The 19,703-nt window shown below is 42.4% G+C and overlaps 2 protein-coding genes across 3 annotated transcripts; one reads left to right on the top strand and one right to left on the bottom strand.

Moving 5' to 3' along the window:
• Window positions 1–1,759: 1,759 nt before the first annotated feature.
• Window positions 1,760–13,244, top strand: SPARCL1 (SPARC like 1; the record flags this gene model as incomplete). The annotated part of the gene is made up of 10 exons (XM_083862449.1): window positions 1,760–1,813; window positions 1,941–1,994; window positions 4,444–5,613; window positions 6,305–6,374; window positions 7,031–7,158; window positions 7,703–7,823; window positions 8,587–8,723; window positions 9,149–9,297; window positions 10,184–10,332; window positions 10,848–13,244. 10 exons carry the CDS (start codon window positions 1,760–1,762, stop codon window positions 10,874–10,876), a joined length of 2,061 nt encoding a protein of 686 aa, XP_083718575.1. The 3' UTR covers window positions 10,877–13,244.
• A 102-nt stretch (window positions 13,245–13,346) lies between these two features.
• NUDT9 (nudix hydrolase 9) lies at window positions 13,347–19,543 on the bottom strand. 2 transcript variants are annotated; one of them, XM_083862451.1, is made up of 8 exons: window positions 19,495–19,543; window positions 18,208–18,444; window positions 17,090–17,185; window positions 16,484–16,570; window positions 15,520–15,631; window positions 15,207–15,353; window positions 14,878–14,962; window positions 13,347–13,944 (listed from the first exon to the last, which is right to left on the bottom strand). In XM_083862451.1, the coding sequence occupies exons 2-8, from the start codon at window positions 18,399–18,401 to the stop codon at window positions 13,769–13,771; spliced, it is 897 nt and encodes a 298-aa protein (XP_083718577.1). In that variant the 5' UTR covers window positions 18,402–18,444; window positions 19,495–19,543; the 3' UTR covers window positions 13,347–13,768. The 2 variants fall into 2 exon arrangements, with proteins under 2 accessions (XP_083718577.1, XP_083718576.1); XM_083862450.1 differs by lacking the exon at window positions 19,495–19,543 and adding an exon at window positions 19,114–19,230.
• Between the last annotated feature and the right edge of the window lie 160 nt (window positions 19,544–19,703).

Here is a 19,703-nt window from a genome sequence, read left to right as displayed (position 1 = left end):
GTTAGTATTTCTTGCTCAGTAACCCAAGGTTATATTGTTAAATTACTCATTTCTTGGTCAAAACCCCCATCGTACTCAGGAAATTTCACCTTTTGGCTAAGTTTTCCTATTCATTTTCCCAGGGGGATGTCTCCCTGCTCAAATTTTTTTAAAAAACAGCTTCTTGGTTAATTGTTCCTTTCTGACAGTTCTATTAAACTTACGCGTTACAAAAGCTTGCTTTTAAAAATTCTTTTCTGTAGGACACATTTGGAAATTAAAGCAAGAATGAAGTGCCTTCCCACTTAGTGTAAAAACAAAATCTCACAATTCATCATAGGACACTCCAATCAGTGTGGTCAGGCTTCCCTAACAATCCAATACTTATTGAAGACCAAATATTTAATTCAAGACTAATGCTTCCTATGGGCTGCTGTGGGCTTGCTGTCAATAAGAAAAGAAAATACAAAACCCTAGTCCTGCCACCTTAACTCAGATTTTCCAACTACTTTTTCATTATTTGAGCAAAGGTGGTAGAGGCGACTTTTACAGACAGAGACAAGCCAAATTAGAAAACTTCAATTTTAAATAAAATACAGTATGTGGAATTTTTCATTCATAATTCTCTAACTAGTTTACCAAAACAGATAAGACAAATGGGAATTTTAAAAAAGGAAACTCAGTTAAGTGATATGCCCAGAGCAGTGTTGCTCACCAGCAACAGAAAGAAATGGAAATCAAGCCTACCTGACATTCAAACCCTTCTTTCCTCAGTCATTTGCCAGGCCTTCAAAAAGCACAGTATGCAGTTTTTAGGGCTTTACATGAAATTGGATTATTGCCCTGCATTTCTGACACGTTGGGTTCTGCATAACCCTCAGTCTAACAACACTTGCCTTGATCTGAAGTGACTGCCCATATCCAACCCAGCGAGGCATTTTGCATATGCTCATTAATGGCTTTTGTTGTATTCTGCCTTTCTCCCCAAAAACATCTTAGACAACTAACTGTGAATGCCAAAGAGATAATAGATAATTAGTCAAGAGGTAATTTGGAGACTAACTGCAGGAAAAAACGGATTGCATACTAGATATGGCCCACTAATGAGTATTTTGATCTTCATTAACAGAAAGATAATGACATTAAACATCTTCCAAAAGTGTACACTTGGGGTGACAATTTCCCAGAAAACACAGAAGCAGGACTGCATCAAAGCAGGACTGCCCCAATTCTTCAAGCAGCCTGGGCAGCACTTCTGAGCTTGGAGACCTGCTGAGCAGAATTTCACCACTTAATTCTTCCTACCAAACACAGAGGGGAGCAGCCAGGAGACATCCCAGCCACAGAGATGCCACAAGCAGGCACTGTCTCAGTAAAAAAGAGGCATATTTCACAAAGTGGTATCTCAGAAGGGGGATAAATACCTTCAAGTATTTGTAAGTATTTAAATACTCAACCTCTGTCCATCCACAACTCTGCCTCTCAGTAACACTGGAATTTGTGAACACACACTGCAGCTTAATCACTGTCAAAATACTGAGACTAAAGTGTCCTCTTGTTAAGCTGGTCTCACATCTGAGTTCACAGGACACTGCATAGCAATTTTGTGGGTCTTCAGACTTAACAAGTTATGGCAGCCAGTACATTGCTTCCATCAGTCATTTCTAGGTCATTATACCCAAATCCTGACTTGTTTTGTTTTCATGTTTCTTGCAGAAAGGAAACCTCTAAGCCCTGCCCCTGTACCATTAACTATTGTCCTCTACAAGATCTGGAAAATATGAAGGCTGTAGCTCTCTTCATTTGTCTTGTAGGACCAGTTTTTGCTATTCCAGTAAGTCTTCATCATGTTATTATTACCAGGCACTTAATTTCTCATTCTGATAATATTCTATGTTATTCCACTGACCTATACAAGATTTTTGTGGATGTGCAGATATTCATATATTTGTCTTTTTTAGACCCATCCTGTAAATCACAAGCTCAGAACTCACAGACAGAAAACTCCAGAAAAGGTACTCTTCTTGTTCTTTAAAACAATAGGAAGTAACTTACATTAGTCATCTTAAATATAAAAAAACCCCCACATTAGCACATATATACTTGGTTGGCAAATTGATTTATGTTAATAAACTTTAGGTCCTCTCACCCCAAGAATTAGTGCCAAGTATCTCATGCCTTGCATATTAAACAGTTGCAAACAGGACAAAATCTAAAGCTCAAAATGGAAGTTTCACTTATGGACAAAGTTACCTTAAATGAAACCTCATGTATCACCATTACCCATATCTGTACAAATAATAAGCTCCGGGGACTGTCAAATTTGTTGTTATCACAGATCCAGTACAGGAACAGGATGAAATCTGCAATTTATCAGGCCAGGGGATCATATGCAGTCTCAAATATGTAAGAACTTTAGCCACCGTATGTTTCACTATTCACAGTGCAGACACAGACACAGCTTGTCCTGGCAGAGTACTCTGTGGTTGGTGGCCCAGACCCCCTGATGGCAATGAGACAGAGAATGTCACCAGCCCTCCCTATGCCACATGTGTGTGCTAATGACAGAGTCCACAGTTTCACATTCATGCTGACCTAAATAAAAAGTTCATTTTTATTGCACTGTTCTGGTGAGCCTTTGAGGGTCAGACACAATGGATCTTGGCTCCAAGCCACTGCATGTTTCAGAACAACTAAACTCAGATCATGCTCTGTAGTAAGAGATTCAAAATCCCAACTCTTATACTAACCATTTTTTTATTTCTAATTACAAACTACATCCCACTCTGTACAGCTTTCCAGATACATTTAACGATCTGGCTCTGCACTATGAAAAACAAAAATTAACTTTTTGAAGTATCCAGCAGAGGAAATGGTATAAAGATTAGTTTGTAGCCTACAGCTGTCTACCAGAAATAACACACAGAAGATGCTAGCATCAAAACAAAACCTTGCAATAACCAATGAATCATCAATCCCAAGTGTGTGCATCATCTACCACAGGCCAGTTCTCCCCCACAGTATCTAATCACAGACAGTGACTGAAATTTGCCCAAGCTCCTTCATGAGCACTTAAGTCCTAAGAGCTGATTTTACCTGGGGGGCAAAGATAGGACAGACAGCAGCATCTGGAAGCCCTGTCCAGGCACGTCCCTGCAGGACAGATGCAGGACAAGGCTTCCTATCAAGACATGAGCCAAATCTTTCTCAAACTGCTGCTCCAAACACAGGCACCCACAACAGAAAATCTTAAAGTCTGTTTGACCTTGTGTTTTCTGAATCTGTAGACCTTTGAGAAAAACTCCACAGTGAATTTCTGAAAAAGTTGGAGTTGGAACTGAAACAGTGAATATAGTTCCCAGTACTATTCCCACATCAGCAAGGAGACCAGGCAAAAGACAAAATTGCAAAACATTAAGATACCACTTTGACATTAGGAAATACAATATAGCTGATCTACAAGAACTAAATTAGTATTTCCAATCCTCCCTTTAAAAAAATAATATAAGCGTTTGTGAGTATAGTGCTTGTTGCCAAGCAGTCATGATGCTGCCCAAACTAAAGGAAAAAGCTGTTCCAGCAACCTGGATGCTGAGAAGGACCATACTTCCCAAATTAAACCTCCCAAAAGCTTTAAGAAAAATCAGCATCAGGTGCTATATTGCTGTAAGCGATAAGCAACACTGAATATCCATAGGAGTTGTTCAGAAATACACACAGCAGCAGAAAGGTAATTGCTTCAGCAAGACTTGACAGTCATTTTAGCACCTGCTTTCTCCTCAAGCATTTGAACCATTTCCACTGAAGGTACTACTTTTGCTAATGGCTTGACAGATTAAGAGAAAAAATAAGCCACTCGAACATCTATTGTTGATCCTATAATTGTCACCACACACAACAGTTCCTGGTGACTTCAGCCAGTAAGCAGTGATATATCAGACTCAAAGCAGATGAATACGTGGATAATGAAATCAATGCAGGGCACTCCTCAGGAATTACTATCAGGACACTTTGTAAAAGGTGCCCTCTCTTCACATGCTCCTCTTTCCCCAGGTCCCTTATTTTTCCATTATCTATGTAGGAAGTTACGTTTTGCATCCCCCTTCTCTGAGGCAAGTGATAATTACTGCAGCCTACAAGTGCCTGTTGTTATGACTAAAATACTAATTAAACATTCTGAGATTTCACAAGACACCCATATGCATCTGTCTCTGAAACAGAGTTGCATAGACCTCTCCAGAAACTCCAGCAACAAAAGAAGGGACAGATACAGATTTTCTGAGAAAGAGAGGGGACACCAGAGCTGTGAATTTCATACTCTGGGCTAGTTTAAGAGGAGCACATACAAAAAAACCCAAATAAAGCCAGTGCTATGCTTTGCAATACAAGGCAAAAATAACACTGCATCAACTTCAAATAAATCCTAAGATTTATTCATCTGTTATTTTTAATTTTTTTTTAAAGAGTGAATATATTCATCCTGAAGCCTCAAAAGAAGAGAACACAGGGTATGTAGACAAGGAGGATTTGCTGTCCATGCACAGAAACTTAAAACCAGAGGTATCAGTACCAGGCACTGAAGACAGGGATGAGCCCCAGACCATTAGGAAACAAGGAAGAACTGGGAATGAGCATCAAGTGAAAAACAGCCTGAAAAGCATCGATTTCCTTGCTCTGCACCATAAACTGGGCTTGGCTTCTGATAACCAGGACAGTGACTCTGGGAGCAGTGGCAGAGAACAGTCCAGCTCTGAGCACGACCAGCTCAGGAAGCACGAGAAACACGGGAACACGGCAAACCGACACCTGCCAGGCCATGCAGAGCACCCAGGGGGTGCCTTCAGCCTTCATCAGGAGCATAACATGTGGAAATATAACAAAAATGCTGTAGGCCTGTCTGAAAAAAGCAGTGAAAGCGATGAAGAGGAAAGCACGGAAGAAGAGGATGAGGAATGGGGTGAAGAAACTGACTACAGAGACACAAAGCACAAAGGCCACCAGGCACATCAAGGTGACCGATACAAAAGACAGCAACATGAAAACAGCATGCAGTCAGATGAACTCCTGAGAGATTCCAGCCAGCCAGCCTGGAAAACCAAGAGACACAGTGAGAAATTTGACTTAGAGGAAGAAGAGAGGGAGAACAGGAAGAAGAAGTCCTATGAAGAAGAAACCCCCCTCTCTCAAAAAACCCACAATGAATATCAGGATGGCAAACAGCAAAGTCAAGAGAGAAAAGACAATATCCAAGTGAACTATCAGAGTGATCATGACACAGTGGTGAAAATACAAGATAGGGAAGACAGTAATGATGATGATGGTCACGACAGTGGTGACATTGATGGTGAGGAGTATCTCAGCAATACCTGGAAAGAAGCAGCCTATGAGGAAGAGGAGAGAATCCAGAGTAATGACCAGGAGAGCACCAGTACTGAGCCTGAAGGGGAAGGAACCACTGAAGATGACACTGCAGTTCATAGAGAGACTGAGGATTACCAAATTGTCAAGATTAAAGACCTTGCTCACTCTGAACAAGATTATTATGATCATGAGCCACCTGATTCTGATAACAAGCAACAACTGAAAATGAGTAGCTCTGTTCAGAACAGGAATTCAATGGACAGTGAAGATAAGGTAAATTACCTTTAAAATACAACTTGAATACTACAAAAAGAGGGAGAGGGACTAGTTCCAAATTTAAATTCCTGATGATTGAAATGACCTGTTAGAGAAAAAACAAGTGATTCCTTAATATGCAGAAGTCTCATCTCACCTTCTATTCACTAATCCTCTGGTTCATGCTATGTCACTGCACCCACAGCATTTAGGTGAATTGGATGTGAGCACCATTCACATAAGGGCTCCAGCCCCAATGGGGTGTGTAATGAAATACACAAATAAATACAGATACACAGATACAAAACCTGAAACCCAGTCTCCAGCTGACTAGGCCAGTCTGTTCACTCCTCTCTCACAGTGAAAGATTTTAAATGCTACTACACAAAAGTGAATAGCTTAGAGAGGCAGGATTGTAGTCCACAGAATAATTATAAGAAACTCGGGCCTTAATGAGCTCCCATTTCTCTCTCTGTCTCTCTCCACCTCCTGCTCTATTTTTTCTCACAAATAACAAGAGCATGGTAATACTACCAGAGGCTTTATGCTCTTCTTACACATTTTGCATAGCAACCTCTCTCTGCTGAAAGCGTAGCAAACTGTGCCTCAGTCAGCTCTATTTTTGGACCTGAAAAAAAAATTTTCCAAGTATTTTTTTTCTTCCCAAGATTTACCACAGCTTTCTGCTTATGCCTCTGTGACTGTGCAGGTTAAGACTACAGGCAGTTCCCATGGTGAGATGGAAAATGGCAGCAACAGGAATGAGGAGGCTCTCCTTGGTAAGCCCCAAGCAAAGCTCTCATGTAACTCCCAACTCTCTGCAGCTGGGGAATCTGCTGGTCTGCATTTCTTTTCTGCCTTTTGCAGCACAGGATTTCATGTGACTGAACTGTGCTTGCGCCTAATCCTGCATTCCCAGAGAATCCCTTCCATACTCCCTTGGATTTAGTAATTTGTTTGTGAGGCAGTGCACAAATTTTTGTGTCAGTTATACAGAAATGGGGATTACCTTGCACTGAGAGCTTTCAGTTTCAAAACAGTAGCTTGAATTCAAGTAGGAGTGGGACAAAGGCCAGTGCTTGATTCAGCAAAGACAGATGGGGATATGTTTCACCAAAGGAAGCTGGAAGTGAATGTCAGTCCCTACAGAACAAACAGCTTTTTCTAAAAAAAAAAAAAAAAAAAAAAAAAAAAAAAAAAGGAAAATTTCCCCATCCAATTCAAACCTGAGACTGCTGGAAGTCTCAAAAAAAAAAAAAAATCCTCATTTTAAGTTTGGCTTGTTTTATTCAATATGAGATCCAGCCTCACAACAAACTTGGAAATGCATTTGAATTTCTTGATGAATATTGGGCTGTATTTTGCTTTGGTTGTCAGTTGCATCTGACAAACACTTGGCTTTATCCCATCACCTCTAAGAGTCCTTTCCTGCTAGGATTGCCAGACACATGTCGGAACTTCCACTGCAAAAGAGGCAAAGTCTGCCATGCAGACAAACAAGGGAAACCTCACTGCATTTGCCAAGATCCTGCTGCTTGCCCTCCCACCAAAGACTATGAGCACGTGAGTATTTCACCCAATGCACAGGACTGGGAAAAGCCACCAAAAGTATTCACAAGATTACACATTCCCCTGCTATTATTGAGAATTATTCACCCTAAAAAGCATGCAAGTGAGTTTGAGAGATTCCAGTAATTGCAAAACTAAGTATAAAGCACCCAAACTAACTGAGAGTGGCTTGAGAGCAGCATGAACCCTACACAGTAACTGACTTGCTCCACTCAGTCTCTGAGGGGTTGTAGCTTTTCCCTGTCACTACGAGTTCTATGTATCCATTTGGTGTTTCAGAGCACATGCTGAGTACATATTGAGTGAAATAATCACACAGCTATAATCAGGGGCTGTATTACAAGCACAAAATTAAACTCAAGCATTGCAAAACCGAGTGTACAAGTACAGATAACTAGTCCTCATGCGGGCACAGAACAAATAATAATTCTGATACTTCTGATCACGTGTACTCCCTGTGCTTTTATTACTGTAATGCCTCTGAGTGACAAGGATGTTTCTCATCACAGTGGTGGGGTGGTGGTTTTGCTTCCTCTAGGTTTGTGGTACGGATAACAAGACTTATGATGGAACATGTCAACTCTTTGGCACCAAATGTCAACTGGAAGGGACAAAAATGGGACGCCAGCTGCACTTAGACTATATGGGCTCCTGCAAATGTAAGCTTGTTTTTCTTTGAAGAATTCACCGAGGTATAAAGAACCAGTAGCCTTAACCCATATGCCAGACCTAAATTACCCTTCTTCCTGTTATCTGCCACTTGTGCATCAATTATCTACTAATTAAGACCTTCAAAACCCTAAACATGGTTAAAAAATATCTGAAACCTAGACATCTCTCCTGTGCTTACATCAGTTTGTTGTTGATCTTACCTTCCCCCTGCACTGTCTTCCATGTTCCTATTGCTATAGCCTCTAAAGATTTTTTGTAAATCCTTGACCAGAAAAACAGTGTTTGCAGAGAGGTAATAAATGAAAATGTCCATCTCAAACCCCCATAGAAAACAAAAACCAAAAAAATCAACCAAACTTAGATACCAAATGCAGAAGTCAGGATCTAAAAGCTAGAACTGATTTCCAACCTCTTCAACTGCTGCATATGGTAGGAGGAAAGTGCATTCCCAGCCAGATTATTCCTTTGCTGTCAAAAACTCTGCTTTCATGCGACTGACTAGAGCTTCACTGCACAGCTGTGCTCAAAAGCTGCACAGATATACAAAGGTTGTGGCTTGAACAACTGGTTAAGCACATGCACCAAAAAATTGTAAATTTATAATTGAACACATTAGGTGCATTCACAATTTCATGTATTAACAGCTCCATCAATTTTAATTTTAACTGGAAGTAAATCTCAAATCTCAGAAATGCCTGAATAGTGACTTAAGAGATGAGTTGTTAACAAAAGCTTTTCTCCTTGGCACAGACATACCCCCCTGTACTGATTATGAAGTGGATCAGTTTCCCCTCCGGATGCGAGACTGGCTTAAGAACATCCTTATTCAATATTATGAACGTGACATGGACTCTTCTGGGATTCTAACTGAAAAGCAAAGGAATAAGGTCAGCAATTCTTTTCAAATAAGACCATACTAAATGGCATGAATTAGATGACTTCTGAGATGACTTATTTCACACCAAAACATGAGTTGCTTGCCTCAAGACAGAAGTTGTGATGAAACTGGTTTAATCTCCTAACAAGCTGAGGCTACTGCCCCCCTTAGCTGAGTCTGACGATTAAGCCACAAGAATTTCACTTCCTTTCTAGTTACTGCCAAAGATGACATGGACAGCAGCAAAAATGTACTGGACTACCTGAGGCAAGGTTTTCATGCTGCATTTGGTCACCAACACTAAAACACATTTCCCTAGTGGTATTTTGTTACCAAGTTTCTTTTCTCCAAATCACAGTCTCACCAGATAGTTCCCTTCAGGAGAGATCTTCATCCCAAAAAAAAAAAAAAAAACAATTTCTGTGTTGAGTTCAGGTCAAAAAGATCTACCAGAACGACAAGCGCCTTGTGGCTGGTGACCACCCTGTTGAGCTGCTCCTGCACGACTTTGAGAAAAATTACCACATGTATGTGTATCCTGTGCACTGGCAGTTTCACCAGCTTGACCAGCACCCTGTTGACAGGTAAAAAAAAATAAATCTGTGGTTCAGTTCTGATTTGCTGATTAAACTCAGGCTGTTTTACTTTTCTAAACATACAGAACCTCAGCTGTTAAAAGCCAGTTTCAATCCCTCCCTAACACAGAACTTTACCCCTCATTGTTCTCCTGATCATATCCTAGGTCAGAATCTGCTATCCTCTTGCCTTGCATGATCATGTATTACACTGTAAGTTCTACAGTGTCTTAATACCTACAAATGCTCTCAGCCAGGAAGAAGTCCTGTTATTACTGAAGCTAAGCGCAACAGGCTAAGTACAAAGGACAGAGTCCTGGCAGCAAAAATCCACTAGTGAGGTATCCATAGTTTTCAACTAACACCACAGAGGTCTCTCAGGTTAAGGAGCAGATATAGTCACAGTTCAAAGGAAGCCTCCAGCTTCTGAAAACGTAACTCAGATTTTAAGCTTTTGGTTGTATCATCCAGTGATGGAATCCGTATTTCCAAGTTCAGACTTTCAATACCTCAGGGCAATCACAGCTACTGTTTTAGAGCACAGTTAAGCTCTTTTGCAAGCTTGATATCCTGAGGATTAACAGCAAAACTCCACAAGTGATGATTTGTGAACAAGTTGCTCCTTACAATACTTGTAAATACTATACAGGCAATACTTGTTCCAGGAAAAAAGATGTTAGCAGAAAAACATGCAGCAAAAGCATTTTAGTTCATCAGATATTAGACATCTTTATAATGACCTGGGACAGATTCGCTACAGAAGCACCGTAACAAAATCCACTGGGGCATCTCTGACAAAGCCATCATTGTTGTCTTCTAGCACTTTAGATCAGCTTTGATAATCCTGCTGATTTTTTAAGAAAATGCAGCTCTCCATACCTGCCCTTTCTTTCAGATTATTGACACACTCGGAGCTCGCACCCCTGAGAGCCTCCCTTGTTCCCATAGAACACTGCATAACCCGTTTCTTCCAAGAGTGCGATGGAGACCAGGACAAACTCGTGGCTTTGAAGGAATGGTGCCACTGCTTTGGGATTAAGGAAGGTAAACCTAAGAGAACAGGCAGAGGTACCTGACAGAATGTTCCCACCAAAAGCATCACTCAGACCTCAACATAAGGCAAAGAAATTGTAAGCAGAAGCCCATGGCTACAGTGCCAAGAGGAAAACAGAACATGAATAATAATAAGAGTGCAAAAGGTCAACGGGGTTAACAACGTAGCACAGGTTAATCCCAGAAGAGTTATGGGACAGAGGGCATTTGGCTGAAGAAATGTGTTCTAAATCCTACTACCAATTCCCTAATTTTAAGTGGAGGCTGATTCTGGTCAGAGGTCAGACAATCGGAGCCTTCACTCTTCCCAAAATTTTTCCAGCTCTTCTGATGACAATTTACCAGTCCTGAAGGAAGAAAGCTGCAAGGAGTTATCTTAATACACGTATATTTCTGACAGTGATTACTCATTCATAGCATCAGTCATTTTATTGATAGTGATACGGCATAAAAATGTCTCTTTGGCATAATATGTTAATAATGTTTTTTTTTCTTCTTTGTTGCAGAGGACATAAATGAAAATCTCCTTTTCTGAGCCCGGCTGAACACACTCCCAGTACTGCACTAAAATTGGTGAATCCTGCTTACTTCTATAATTAACAGCTTAACAGCTTTCAAGAAGAAGGTGGAATAAGGTTCACTGAATTCTTATTAAACAACCCAAGAGCAGAAAATTTCTACATTTATTAACAGCAGAAAAATTTAACTACTTCAAATGGTTCATAGCTAAACAATCAGTGTTTTCTCCCACATGTATCCATGATCTTTTTGAACCAATAAATACTACTAACCTAATGACTAAGCTGTTCACAAAACTCTTCAGTAGAATTATAGAATGTAGATTTTACCACCCACTGAAATGGGACCCATTTCCTTTATTTACTGTATTGTCAGCTTAACACTCTGCATAGAAGTCTCAAATAAAATAGAAGTCTACTTGGATATATGGGTTTTGTCACAACTTTGTCAAAGAAAATTCTGTTTCTTTCAATTTTGCCCATCTTTTGCTCTCCTCAAGAGAGGCACAATTTAAGCATAAAAAAATCCAGGACAGGATGAGATTATTCCTGAATCTCCATAAATTTGTGGTTTTAAGGTAAGCACTTCACTGAAAACACTCCAGGCATGTTCTGCTTTAAGGAAAAAGCCCCAAATGCTATTCCTACAAAGGATGATCAGCAAACACCTTTCACCTAAACCATGTCACCTCTCCAAAGAAAAGATGAGAGTCAGAAATGCTACTTTGATAGCTTAAATACTGGAAGTCCCATCACCCCTTGCTAATTTGCTCTTGAACCAGCAAAGGCTGATAATCGTAGTCCAACGCCAGCCTGATGCCCTGGGATACAATGAATTAAGCTGTGATTCTTTTCAACACAAGAACTTCTTACACAAGTCAGAGATTACTTCCCAGCAAAATCAGTTTCACTGCCAGTTTTCTTCCATAATCCTGTCTTGTTGCTCACTTCACATTCTGCAACATCACACAGCAGTATGTAAATAACTCAACCTGGTTGGCATGTACAAAAGCACATTCTCTGTGCTAGTCCCATTTGGAAAAGATCCTTTCTCTGGAACTTGTCTTGAGGGAGAAAGTGATTTTGACAGCACTTTTCCAGCCTGGCTGCAGCCTATCACTTATTTGCTCTTTCTGCTTTTTTGTTTAACTCACACAGAGTTGGGTGGCAGAAAGCACAGCTCTCAAACTGCAAGTACACTGCCAGTACACAGCTGGCCTCAAAAGGTGATTACTTTGATCCACAAGTTCCCATTTCTTTAGGAAAAAGAATTTGTGCTGCCTCAGTTTGCAGCTTCAGTACCCTCAGTATTATCACCTGAGTACTCCTCCAGCATTGCTGCAGTCAGAATATCTACAGTGAAAAAATAAACAACAGATATTTCTTTCATAACACATTTCCACTGCCAAGCCTTGTCAATCCTCCAAGGATTAGTAGGGGTCATTACAAAAAATACCTGTCATTTTTATCAGCTGAGGAGTAAACTAATAACGCAAAACATCTAAAGAAGGCATGATTCATGACATTTTATGGTTTTCTGATGCAAGCCAGAGTATTAGAAACTGACTCCATAAGAAGAGTCTGCTCTTGTGGGTCATGCTTTCAAAACCCAACTACACTGCTGGGAGTCTGCTCTGCATAATGCATCACATCACAGAAGAAATTGGATGGGCAGGAAGAGGTGAGCAAGGATTGGAAGAAAAATTAATACCTCTTGGCATTACTTTTTCCTTTGAAAGGAACATACTAATAACTCTGCAAGATTCCCAGGGTTTCCTGCATAAACACTCATGACTCCTCCATGTTTCACTAGCTAATTGGGAGGCAGAGGTAGGGTTGAAAAGGAGAAAGCTCTAAACCCATTCATTAGTTAAGCAGGATGTGGATAAAGTCTCAACAGTGCATGAGTGTGTCACAGTACTGTTACACAAGGTAATTCCAGGCCATGACATTTATCACCACCTTACTTCAACATATGGATCAAAATTCCTGAAGTCCTCAGATCTCCACATCAACTTCCAGTTATCACTGTCACCAACTCCTGACAGTGCACAATTAACAGCAATTGATTAAAAACACAAGGAGAAATGCCAGCAACTGTTGTGCAGCCCCTGTTAGCAGCACAAATGCCATAGAAGGCCCCCATCAGCCTCTTGACTGCAAGTTACTCACATCACCTAAAGGGTAAGAAACCAGCACAATTTACAGGATTATACTTTAAGGCTGCTCTTTCCAATGATTCTGTTTATGCTGCAGCCTCCACAACAGCTGTACTGCCACAAGCCGTGGGAAGAAAAGGAGCCCCAAAATTTGGCTCCTCAAATCAGTCATGAAGTTTCATCTTCCAACAGTTTTCTTTTGATACAGAGGCACAGTCACACATTCAGACTTGAATCCCAGCCATACTGTAAACTAAAAAGTAATTACATGTGAAAAGTAATCTCTCAAAGTAGAAAATCACTGCAAAGATATGTTAAGTGAAATGACTCAGAAAAGAAATGTCACTTTATTATGCAGCACTTAATTTAAGTCATTATTCAGGTTATCCCACAAGTCTCTCATTCCTCAGGGATTCATACTCCTGCAAAGGAATCAGTGCAAAAATACAGAGCCTGTGAATTACCACCAGTCAGAATGCCAGTGCTGCCATGCAGATCTGCAAACATTATGAAACAGCTGCAAATAATGAAGCCAAGAAAGCAAAGTGAGAGCTTCATATTCTTCTCATTTCACACTAGCTAAGAAATCAAAAGAAGCAATCTGAAGTCTCTGAAAAAGCCTCTGTTTATCACTGTCCAGTGCTTTTCCCAGCTGAATTTCTCATAATTTTCACTGAGGATGACAAGTACATCTGTTTCAAGGCTGGAAAATGTATTCTCCTCTCAGAGTCTGCCAGTTCCAAGTTTCCATCACTCGTGGCACTCGGAGCCAGGATCCTCACTCCAGTGGGCTCCTTGTTTCTCAGTCACCAGCTTGATGAAGTAGCTGTGACTCGCGTACAGCTCGAGCTTCTCACTGATGTCAACCCACTTCACCACCCCAGCATCATCACCTGCTTCCAGAGGCAAGTTATCCATCGTCTCACCTGTCCACAAAACAAGAGTTAGAACATGCTTTTGCATCTTTTATTCCTGCTTTTTCCCCCTCTCACATCCTACTAGTTCTGCCCTTCCAGAGTGTTCCTTCACAGGCAGCAATCTTCAACTGCTTCTCAGAGAAAAATCAACTAAATCTCTCACTGCCAGAAACCCTTTTCATTCTTGCACTATTTTAAGGTAAATCTGAATGGCAGAAGTGTCACTGTCATCACTCCTAGGGTATCACCAGGAGGATGAAAAGTTACTGGAAACCATCATGGCAACATGTACTTATTACCCCAAGTTTAGCCAATACATCTGCATGGATTTTTGTTTCTTTGGTTAACATCTGACTGCGCCTTTTCTCACACACTATTCTACAGGATAAACTGAATTCTGAAACTTATATACACTTACGAAAAAAAAAATTAATTTTTACTGAAGGCCCCAAAATGAAAAAAAAACTATTTTAAGAGGAGAAGCATAAAGGCTTCTGAATTGCTTTTTTTTTCCCCTAACTTTTCACTCTGTTTTTAAAAAGAATCTCAGGACTTCATAGACAACAACCAAGGAAATGTTTTCCTATCCCGTATTGGAGACAGACGCCAAAGATACACTATCTCCACTGCTTCTAGAGACCAATAAATCTAAGACCATGACATGTGAAACTTCACAACTGGCACCTACTACCCAGAATTCAGAGGAAATGTCACTGCATAAAGTCTCTGGCTTGAACACATCAGAAGCATCTAAGTAGACAGATTTATCTTACAGGTGAAAAATGGGAGTCCAAGATAACAGATCAATTTAAGACTCTAGTCCCATATTTTACACCTGACTTTCATGCTCCCCTGATTTCATTGCCATTCTCAACAACAGTCCCAATTTCAAAACAACATATGGAGTAAAAGGCAACTAAGAGCAGGCCTGGAGATGTTTACCTGTTTCATCATGGTAGTTCACAGCCTCTGTCTCCATCCAGGCATTATCAGTGTTACGAGGGTCATCCACATATCCTCTGTACACCTACAAGGCCCCAAACAAACCAGAACAAGCTCAGTGTCACAACAAACAAGGTGGAATCAGCCATAACTTTTCTCTTTCCCTCTGACACATTTGTCCTTACAGAGTTTTCAACAGTCCCTTCTATTTCCTACACCCCAAGAACACAAGCATCACAACTTATTTTCATTTCAGCTGCACTTCTTCAGGTTCCATACAACTGTGAGTTACCTGCTCGAGAGACTACCACAAGAGAGACAGAGCTCACCACTAAGTGTTCCTGGCTGAACAGCTTCTGGAGCTGCTTCTCCAACATTGCTTTCTCCTCAGGGGATTTCTGCAAAGAGTTCAAGGCCTCCTCCTCAAATTCTCGCCTCAGGGTAGCAGAGATCTTCTCCCCTGGGTCGACCATCCCCTTAGAGGAGAGAAAACAAACAAAAAAATACCATCCCTCAGATTTTACACATTTTAACTCCTGGCTCTTAGTATATTACATCTATCCTGCACCACCCACGTGCCATATCTGCCTCATGGCCTCACCAGCAGGGAAATGGCAGCTGCCTCTGGAGCTTTGCCCTTACCCCTGGAATGGCCCACTCCCCGCAGTCTCTCCTCTTGATGGCTACGAACTGCAATATGTTCTTGCCAGAAACTGGATGAGCAACTTTATTGCCACTTCCATCCCTTTTCCACCTGCAGAAAATGACAAACAAGAATATGTTTTGCTGCTTCTTGACACATGGCCTGAGAGAGGAACAGCAAGGCACTACTACTTGTGTGGGGACAAACAAAGCAGAGAAGGAACAGCCAGGGGAGACCAACAGGTGCCATTCAGCAGGATTGCAACCAAGGGCAGAACACTGAGGGTTTTCCTCAGCCAAAGGGGCCCATAAGGCACTGGTTTCTGCAGCCAGGCTGGGAGCACCAACTCCTCTGAAAGCTCTCTGAGCTGCACAATCCATACTATGAGGATGAGAATGTTTCTGCTGGAGCAGAATGGTCACACAGACTGCAGCAACACCAGGACAAAGCCACAAGCAACCACCATTGCCTTCAGTGAAGAATTAAGAACTACCAACAGGCAAAACAAAAAATAAAACAAAAACAATGCCAGCATTTACTTTCAAGGAAGCAACTCAGCAGCATCAGCATCCTTCCAGAAAGAGGAAGAAGTAAAATGCATCAAGATGATTTTCCACAATGGTTCTGCATTCAGCATGGCACTTTCTATCTCACACTTCTGTGACCCACACAATCTTTTCTGAATGCTTTGTGTAAAATGGTTAGCAGGTACACACACATCCTGCTGGGAAAAGCACATCAAAACAAAGCATACGATGACAAAAAGAGCATCCTAATCCCACCTCCTCCTATCACAGACTAAGCAAGTTAGTGTTTCTTACATAAAAAAAAAGCAGAATGAGCTTACACAAAGACAAAAGGGCCATGGAAAGCAATATTCTGTCCAGAGTTGCAGAAAAGAAGCAAAATGCATGTTTTTTTTTTTTCTCTACTGCAGGGTACTGGCAGTCACCTGCCCCTTACCTGGTTACAATAGGATCAGCAGCATGGTTTGGTCCCCAGCGCCCCAACAATCCTCTGCCGGTGAGGCCAGTCCTTCCCGCTGGATTGCTGAAACAAATGCCACAGTACGTGACTCAGACAGTCCTGAACTGGTTACAATTGCAAATTAGGCCAGCCACACCCAGCTCTTCTGATCTCTGAGGACCAACTGAAACAAAAGGGAATTTATTTTCTGCTAAATTTCCAAACCCTTAACACAGCAGTACATTAAGTGTATTTATTTCCCCACATTCAAAATATTCTACAAAACAAACAAACAAAACAACCAAACAGAAAACCCAACCAAAACCAACAAAACAAACTCAAAAAAACCACCACAAACCAAGATAAAATAACAAAAAAGGGAAGGACAGCAACACATATTTGGTGTTAAAGCACATATGTGCTTTAAAGGGCAAGAGACACAACACGTTTTTGTCCTTCATCAACTTAGATTCATCAAACTAGATTCCATTTTTCTCTCTTGGCTTTGTCCTAGCAGGCACCCTGTGTCAGAACTGACAGACCTGTAAGAGCACTGAAACTACACTACTGAAATGAGTATGCAAACAAAAACCCCACACTCACCGGGGTCTCCCATTTTCAACCACGTACAAGCCATTCAGACTCTTCCTCTCCACTTCTCCATCTCTCTCATTGAATTTGGGAGAAAAACCTTCATCACTGTGTGGCAAATAAGAATTTAAGAGACAAATTATAAAACACAAAAGCTTGTATGACAGCCATCAGACCAGCAACAACCCCTTTGAGTGTGCTAATGAGCAGAACTGGAGTTGCAGGCCCTCCCTTTCCTAAAGGAGCTATGAAGCCCTAACCTTTTCTGATTACAGTCCTCCTGTATTTAGTTCTGCAGAAAAAAGTGCAGAAATAAAGTATTTAATATTCCATCTCTCTCAATCTTCATTTAGACAAAGCGTTTCAAAGGTATTTTTGTTAAGATTAGCGTTGTAGAATCACAGAATCATTTTGATTGGAAAAGACCTTTAAAATCCCCAAGTTCAACGCAGCACTGCCAAGCCCACCCCTAAACCATGTCCCCATGTGCTAAATCAAGATGTCTTTTAAATACCTCCAGGGATGGTGACTCCATCACTTCCCTAGGGAGCCTCTTCCAGTGCCTGACAAACTTTTTGGTGAAGAAATTTTTGCTAATATCCAATCTAAACCTCCCCTGGCACAACCTGAGGCTATTTCCTCTTGTCTTATCCCTTGTAACTTCAGACAGAAGAACTGACACCCCCACTGTTGCACAGTCACAAATATTCTGTAATTAATTCAACCTTTCACACTTCCTGAGGCAGAGCGCTCCCTTCGAAAACTACATTTACACTTTCTTTTTTCGTGTTGCTTTTCAACTATGAACAAACAAGTGTATTGCTAAAATGTTCTTCCAAATTCTTACAGAGAATTAGATTTTTATTCAGCTCACAACACACAGAAACACTTGCACAGCATCAACAGCGGTCCTTTATTCCAATCTCAATCACCAGCTCAGTAAAATTACGTGTCAAAGACCTTCACAACAAACCGAAATGACTCAGTTCTCTAACCACCACTGTCCTTAATCTTGACTTTCACGCATCACTGCAGAATCACACATCGCTTAAGATGATCTTGTTAACTCAACTCCTGACTACTTCCCGCCTTCATGTTCACAGGGGAAAAGACCCGCCATTTCCACTCACTTGATCTGGGGATCTGCCCAACTGGGTCCGGCCAAAACAGACTTTGCAGTGTACTCCACAGGATTATAATCTTTCCACTCAGTCAGCCAGCCCACCTTATCTTCAGGAACTTGGCTACGCTCAACGTGTGATCCTGGATATGGGGAGGTGAGAGCTTTGCTGTGGTGGGACTTCACATTATAACTGTTGAACATGTTTACAGGATGAAGACGGGACCAACAGCTTGCAGATAAATTACTAAAAGAAAAAAAAAAAAAAAACAACAACAACAAGAACAACCATTTTATTCATTAGTTTTTAACCTGCTCTTTAATCCATGATCTCCAAAGTACATTATAGCAAGCAGAATAGACTCAGCTCTTTCACAAAATCGATTAGGTTGGAAAAGACCTTTGGGATCATCTTGCCCAACAAATACCATGGTGTCACCTGGACCATGCACTGAGCCTTTCCTTAAACACCTGTGGGGACGGTGATTCCACCACCTCCTGGCGCTGCCCATTCCAACGCCTAATGAAATTAGAAAACTCCTAATACTCAACTCACGAAACGCCTGAACTTCACAAAAAAAAAAAAAAAAAAAAAAAAAAAAAAAACAAAAACAAAAAAAACCACACCACTTCTAACAGACGTGGGAAAGGACAAAACCGCTCTTGTACTTTTCAGTCAGGATGTCACTTTAAGGGACAGCCCCGCTCGCCCTTCTGCCCCACCCGAAGGGACACCCCGAAGGGACACCCCGAGGGACAGGGCAGACTGGGCCGCGCTCCCTGGGCGGGCCGGGGGCGCAGGGCAGCCCGGGATGGCGGCCGGGCCCTCAGGCGGCTGCTCCCGGGGAACAGGCCGCCAGCGGCACCGGGCCCGCCCCGCGCTCCCGCGGCTCCGCACCGCCTCAGCCTGCCGTACCTGAGGGCCGGGCGGCGCGGGGCAGCGCCCCGGGCGCTCAGCAGGACGGAGAAGGAGAGCACGGCCACGGCCCGAGGCAGCGCTCCGGCCGGCAGCGGCATCGGCCCCGCCGCCAGCGCCGCCTCAGCCCCGGGGCCAGGGCGCTAGGCCGGCTGTGCCAGGCCGCCCGCTCCGGGATACCGCCTCTGGATCCTGCTCGGGGCTCACCCCCCTCGCTCCCGCTCCGGGATCCCGCTCCCGCGGCCCCGGCTGTACAAGGCGGCCCGGTATTGGCGGGAGCGGCGCCAATGGCAGCGCCCGGGGCCGGCTCGGGCCGGGGCGGAGCTCCGTGCTCGCCGTGCGGGACGGGCCCCGGCGCTGGGGAAGGGGCCGGTGACACACCCGTGTTTTGGTCACCGCTCCCGCGGCATCAGCGCTGTGTCCCCAGCATCATGGGAGGGGACGCAACCAGGCCAGCTGACCCGAAGCGACCAAAGGGTTACTCCATGCCACGTGACGTCAGTCAGACATAAAACATAAGGAAAGGAGGAGGAGGAGGAAGGGGAGGGAGAGCGCTCGTTATTTACAGTGTTTGCCTTACGGAGCGACCG

This window comes from Zosterops lateralis, assembly GCF_965231275.1.
Source record: "Zosterops lateralis genome assembly, chromosome: 5".
Taxonomy (NCBI): Eukaryota; Metazoa; Chordata; class Aves; order Passeriformes; family Zosteropidae; genus Zosterops; species Zosterops lateralis.
This window is presented reverse-complemented; position numbering and strand designations above follow the sequence as displayed.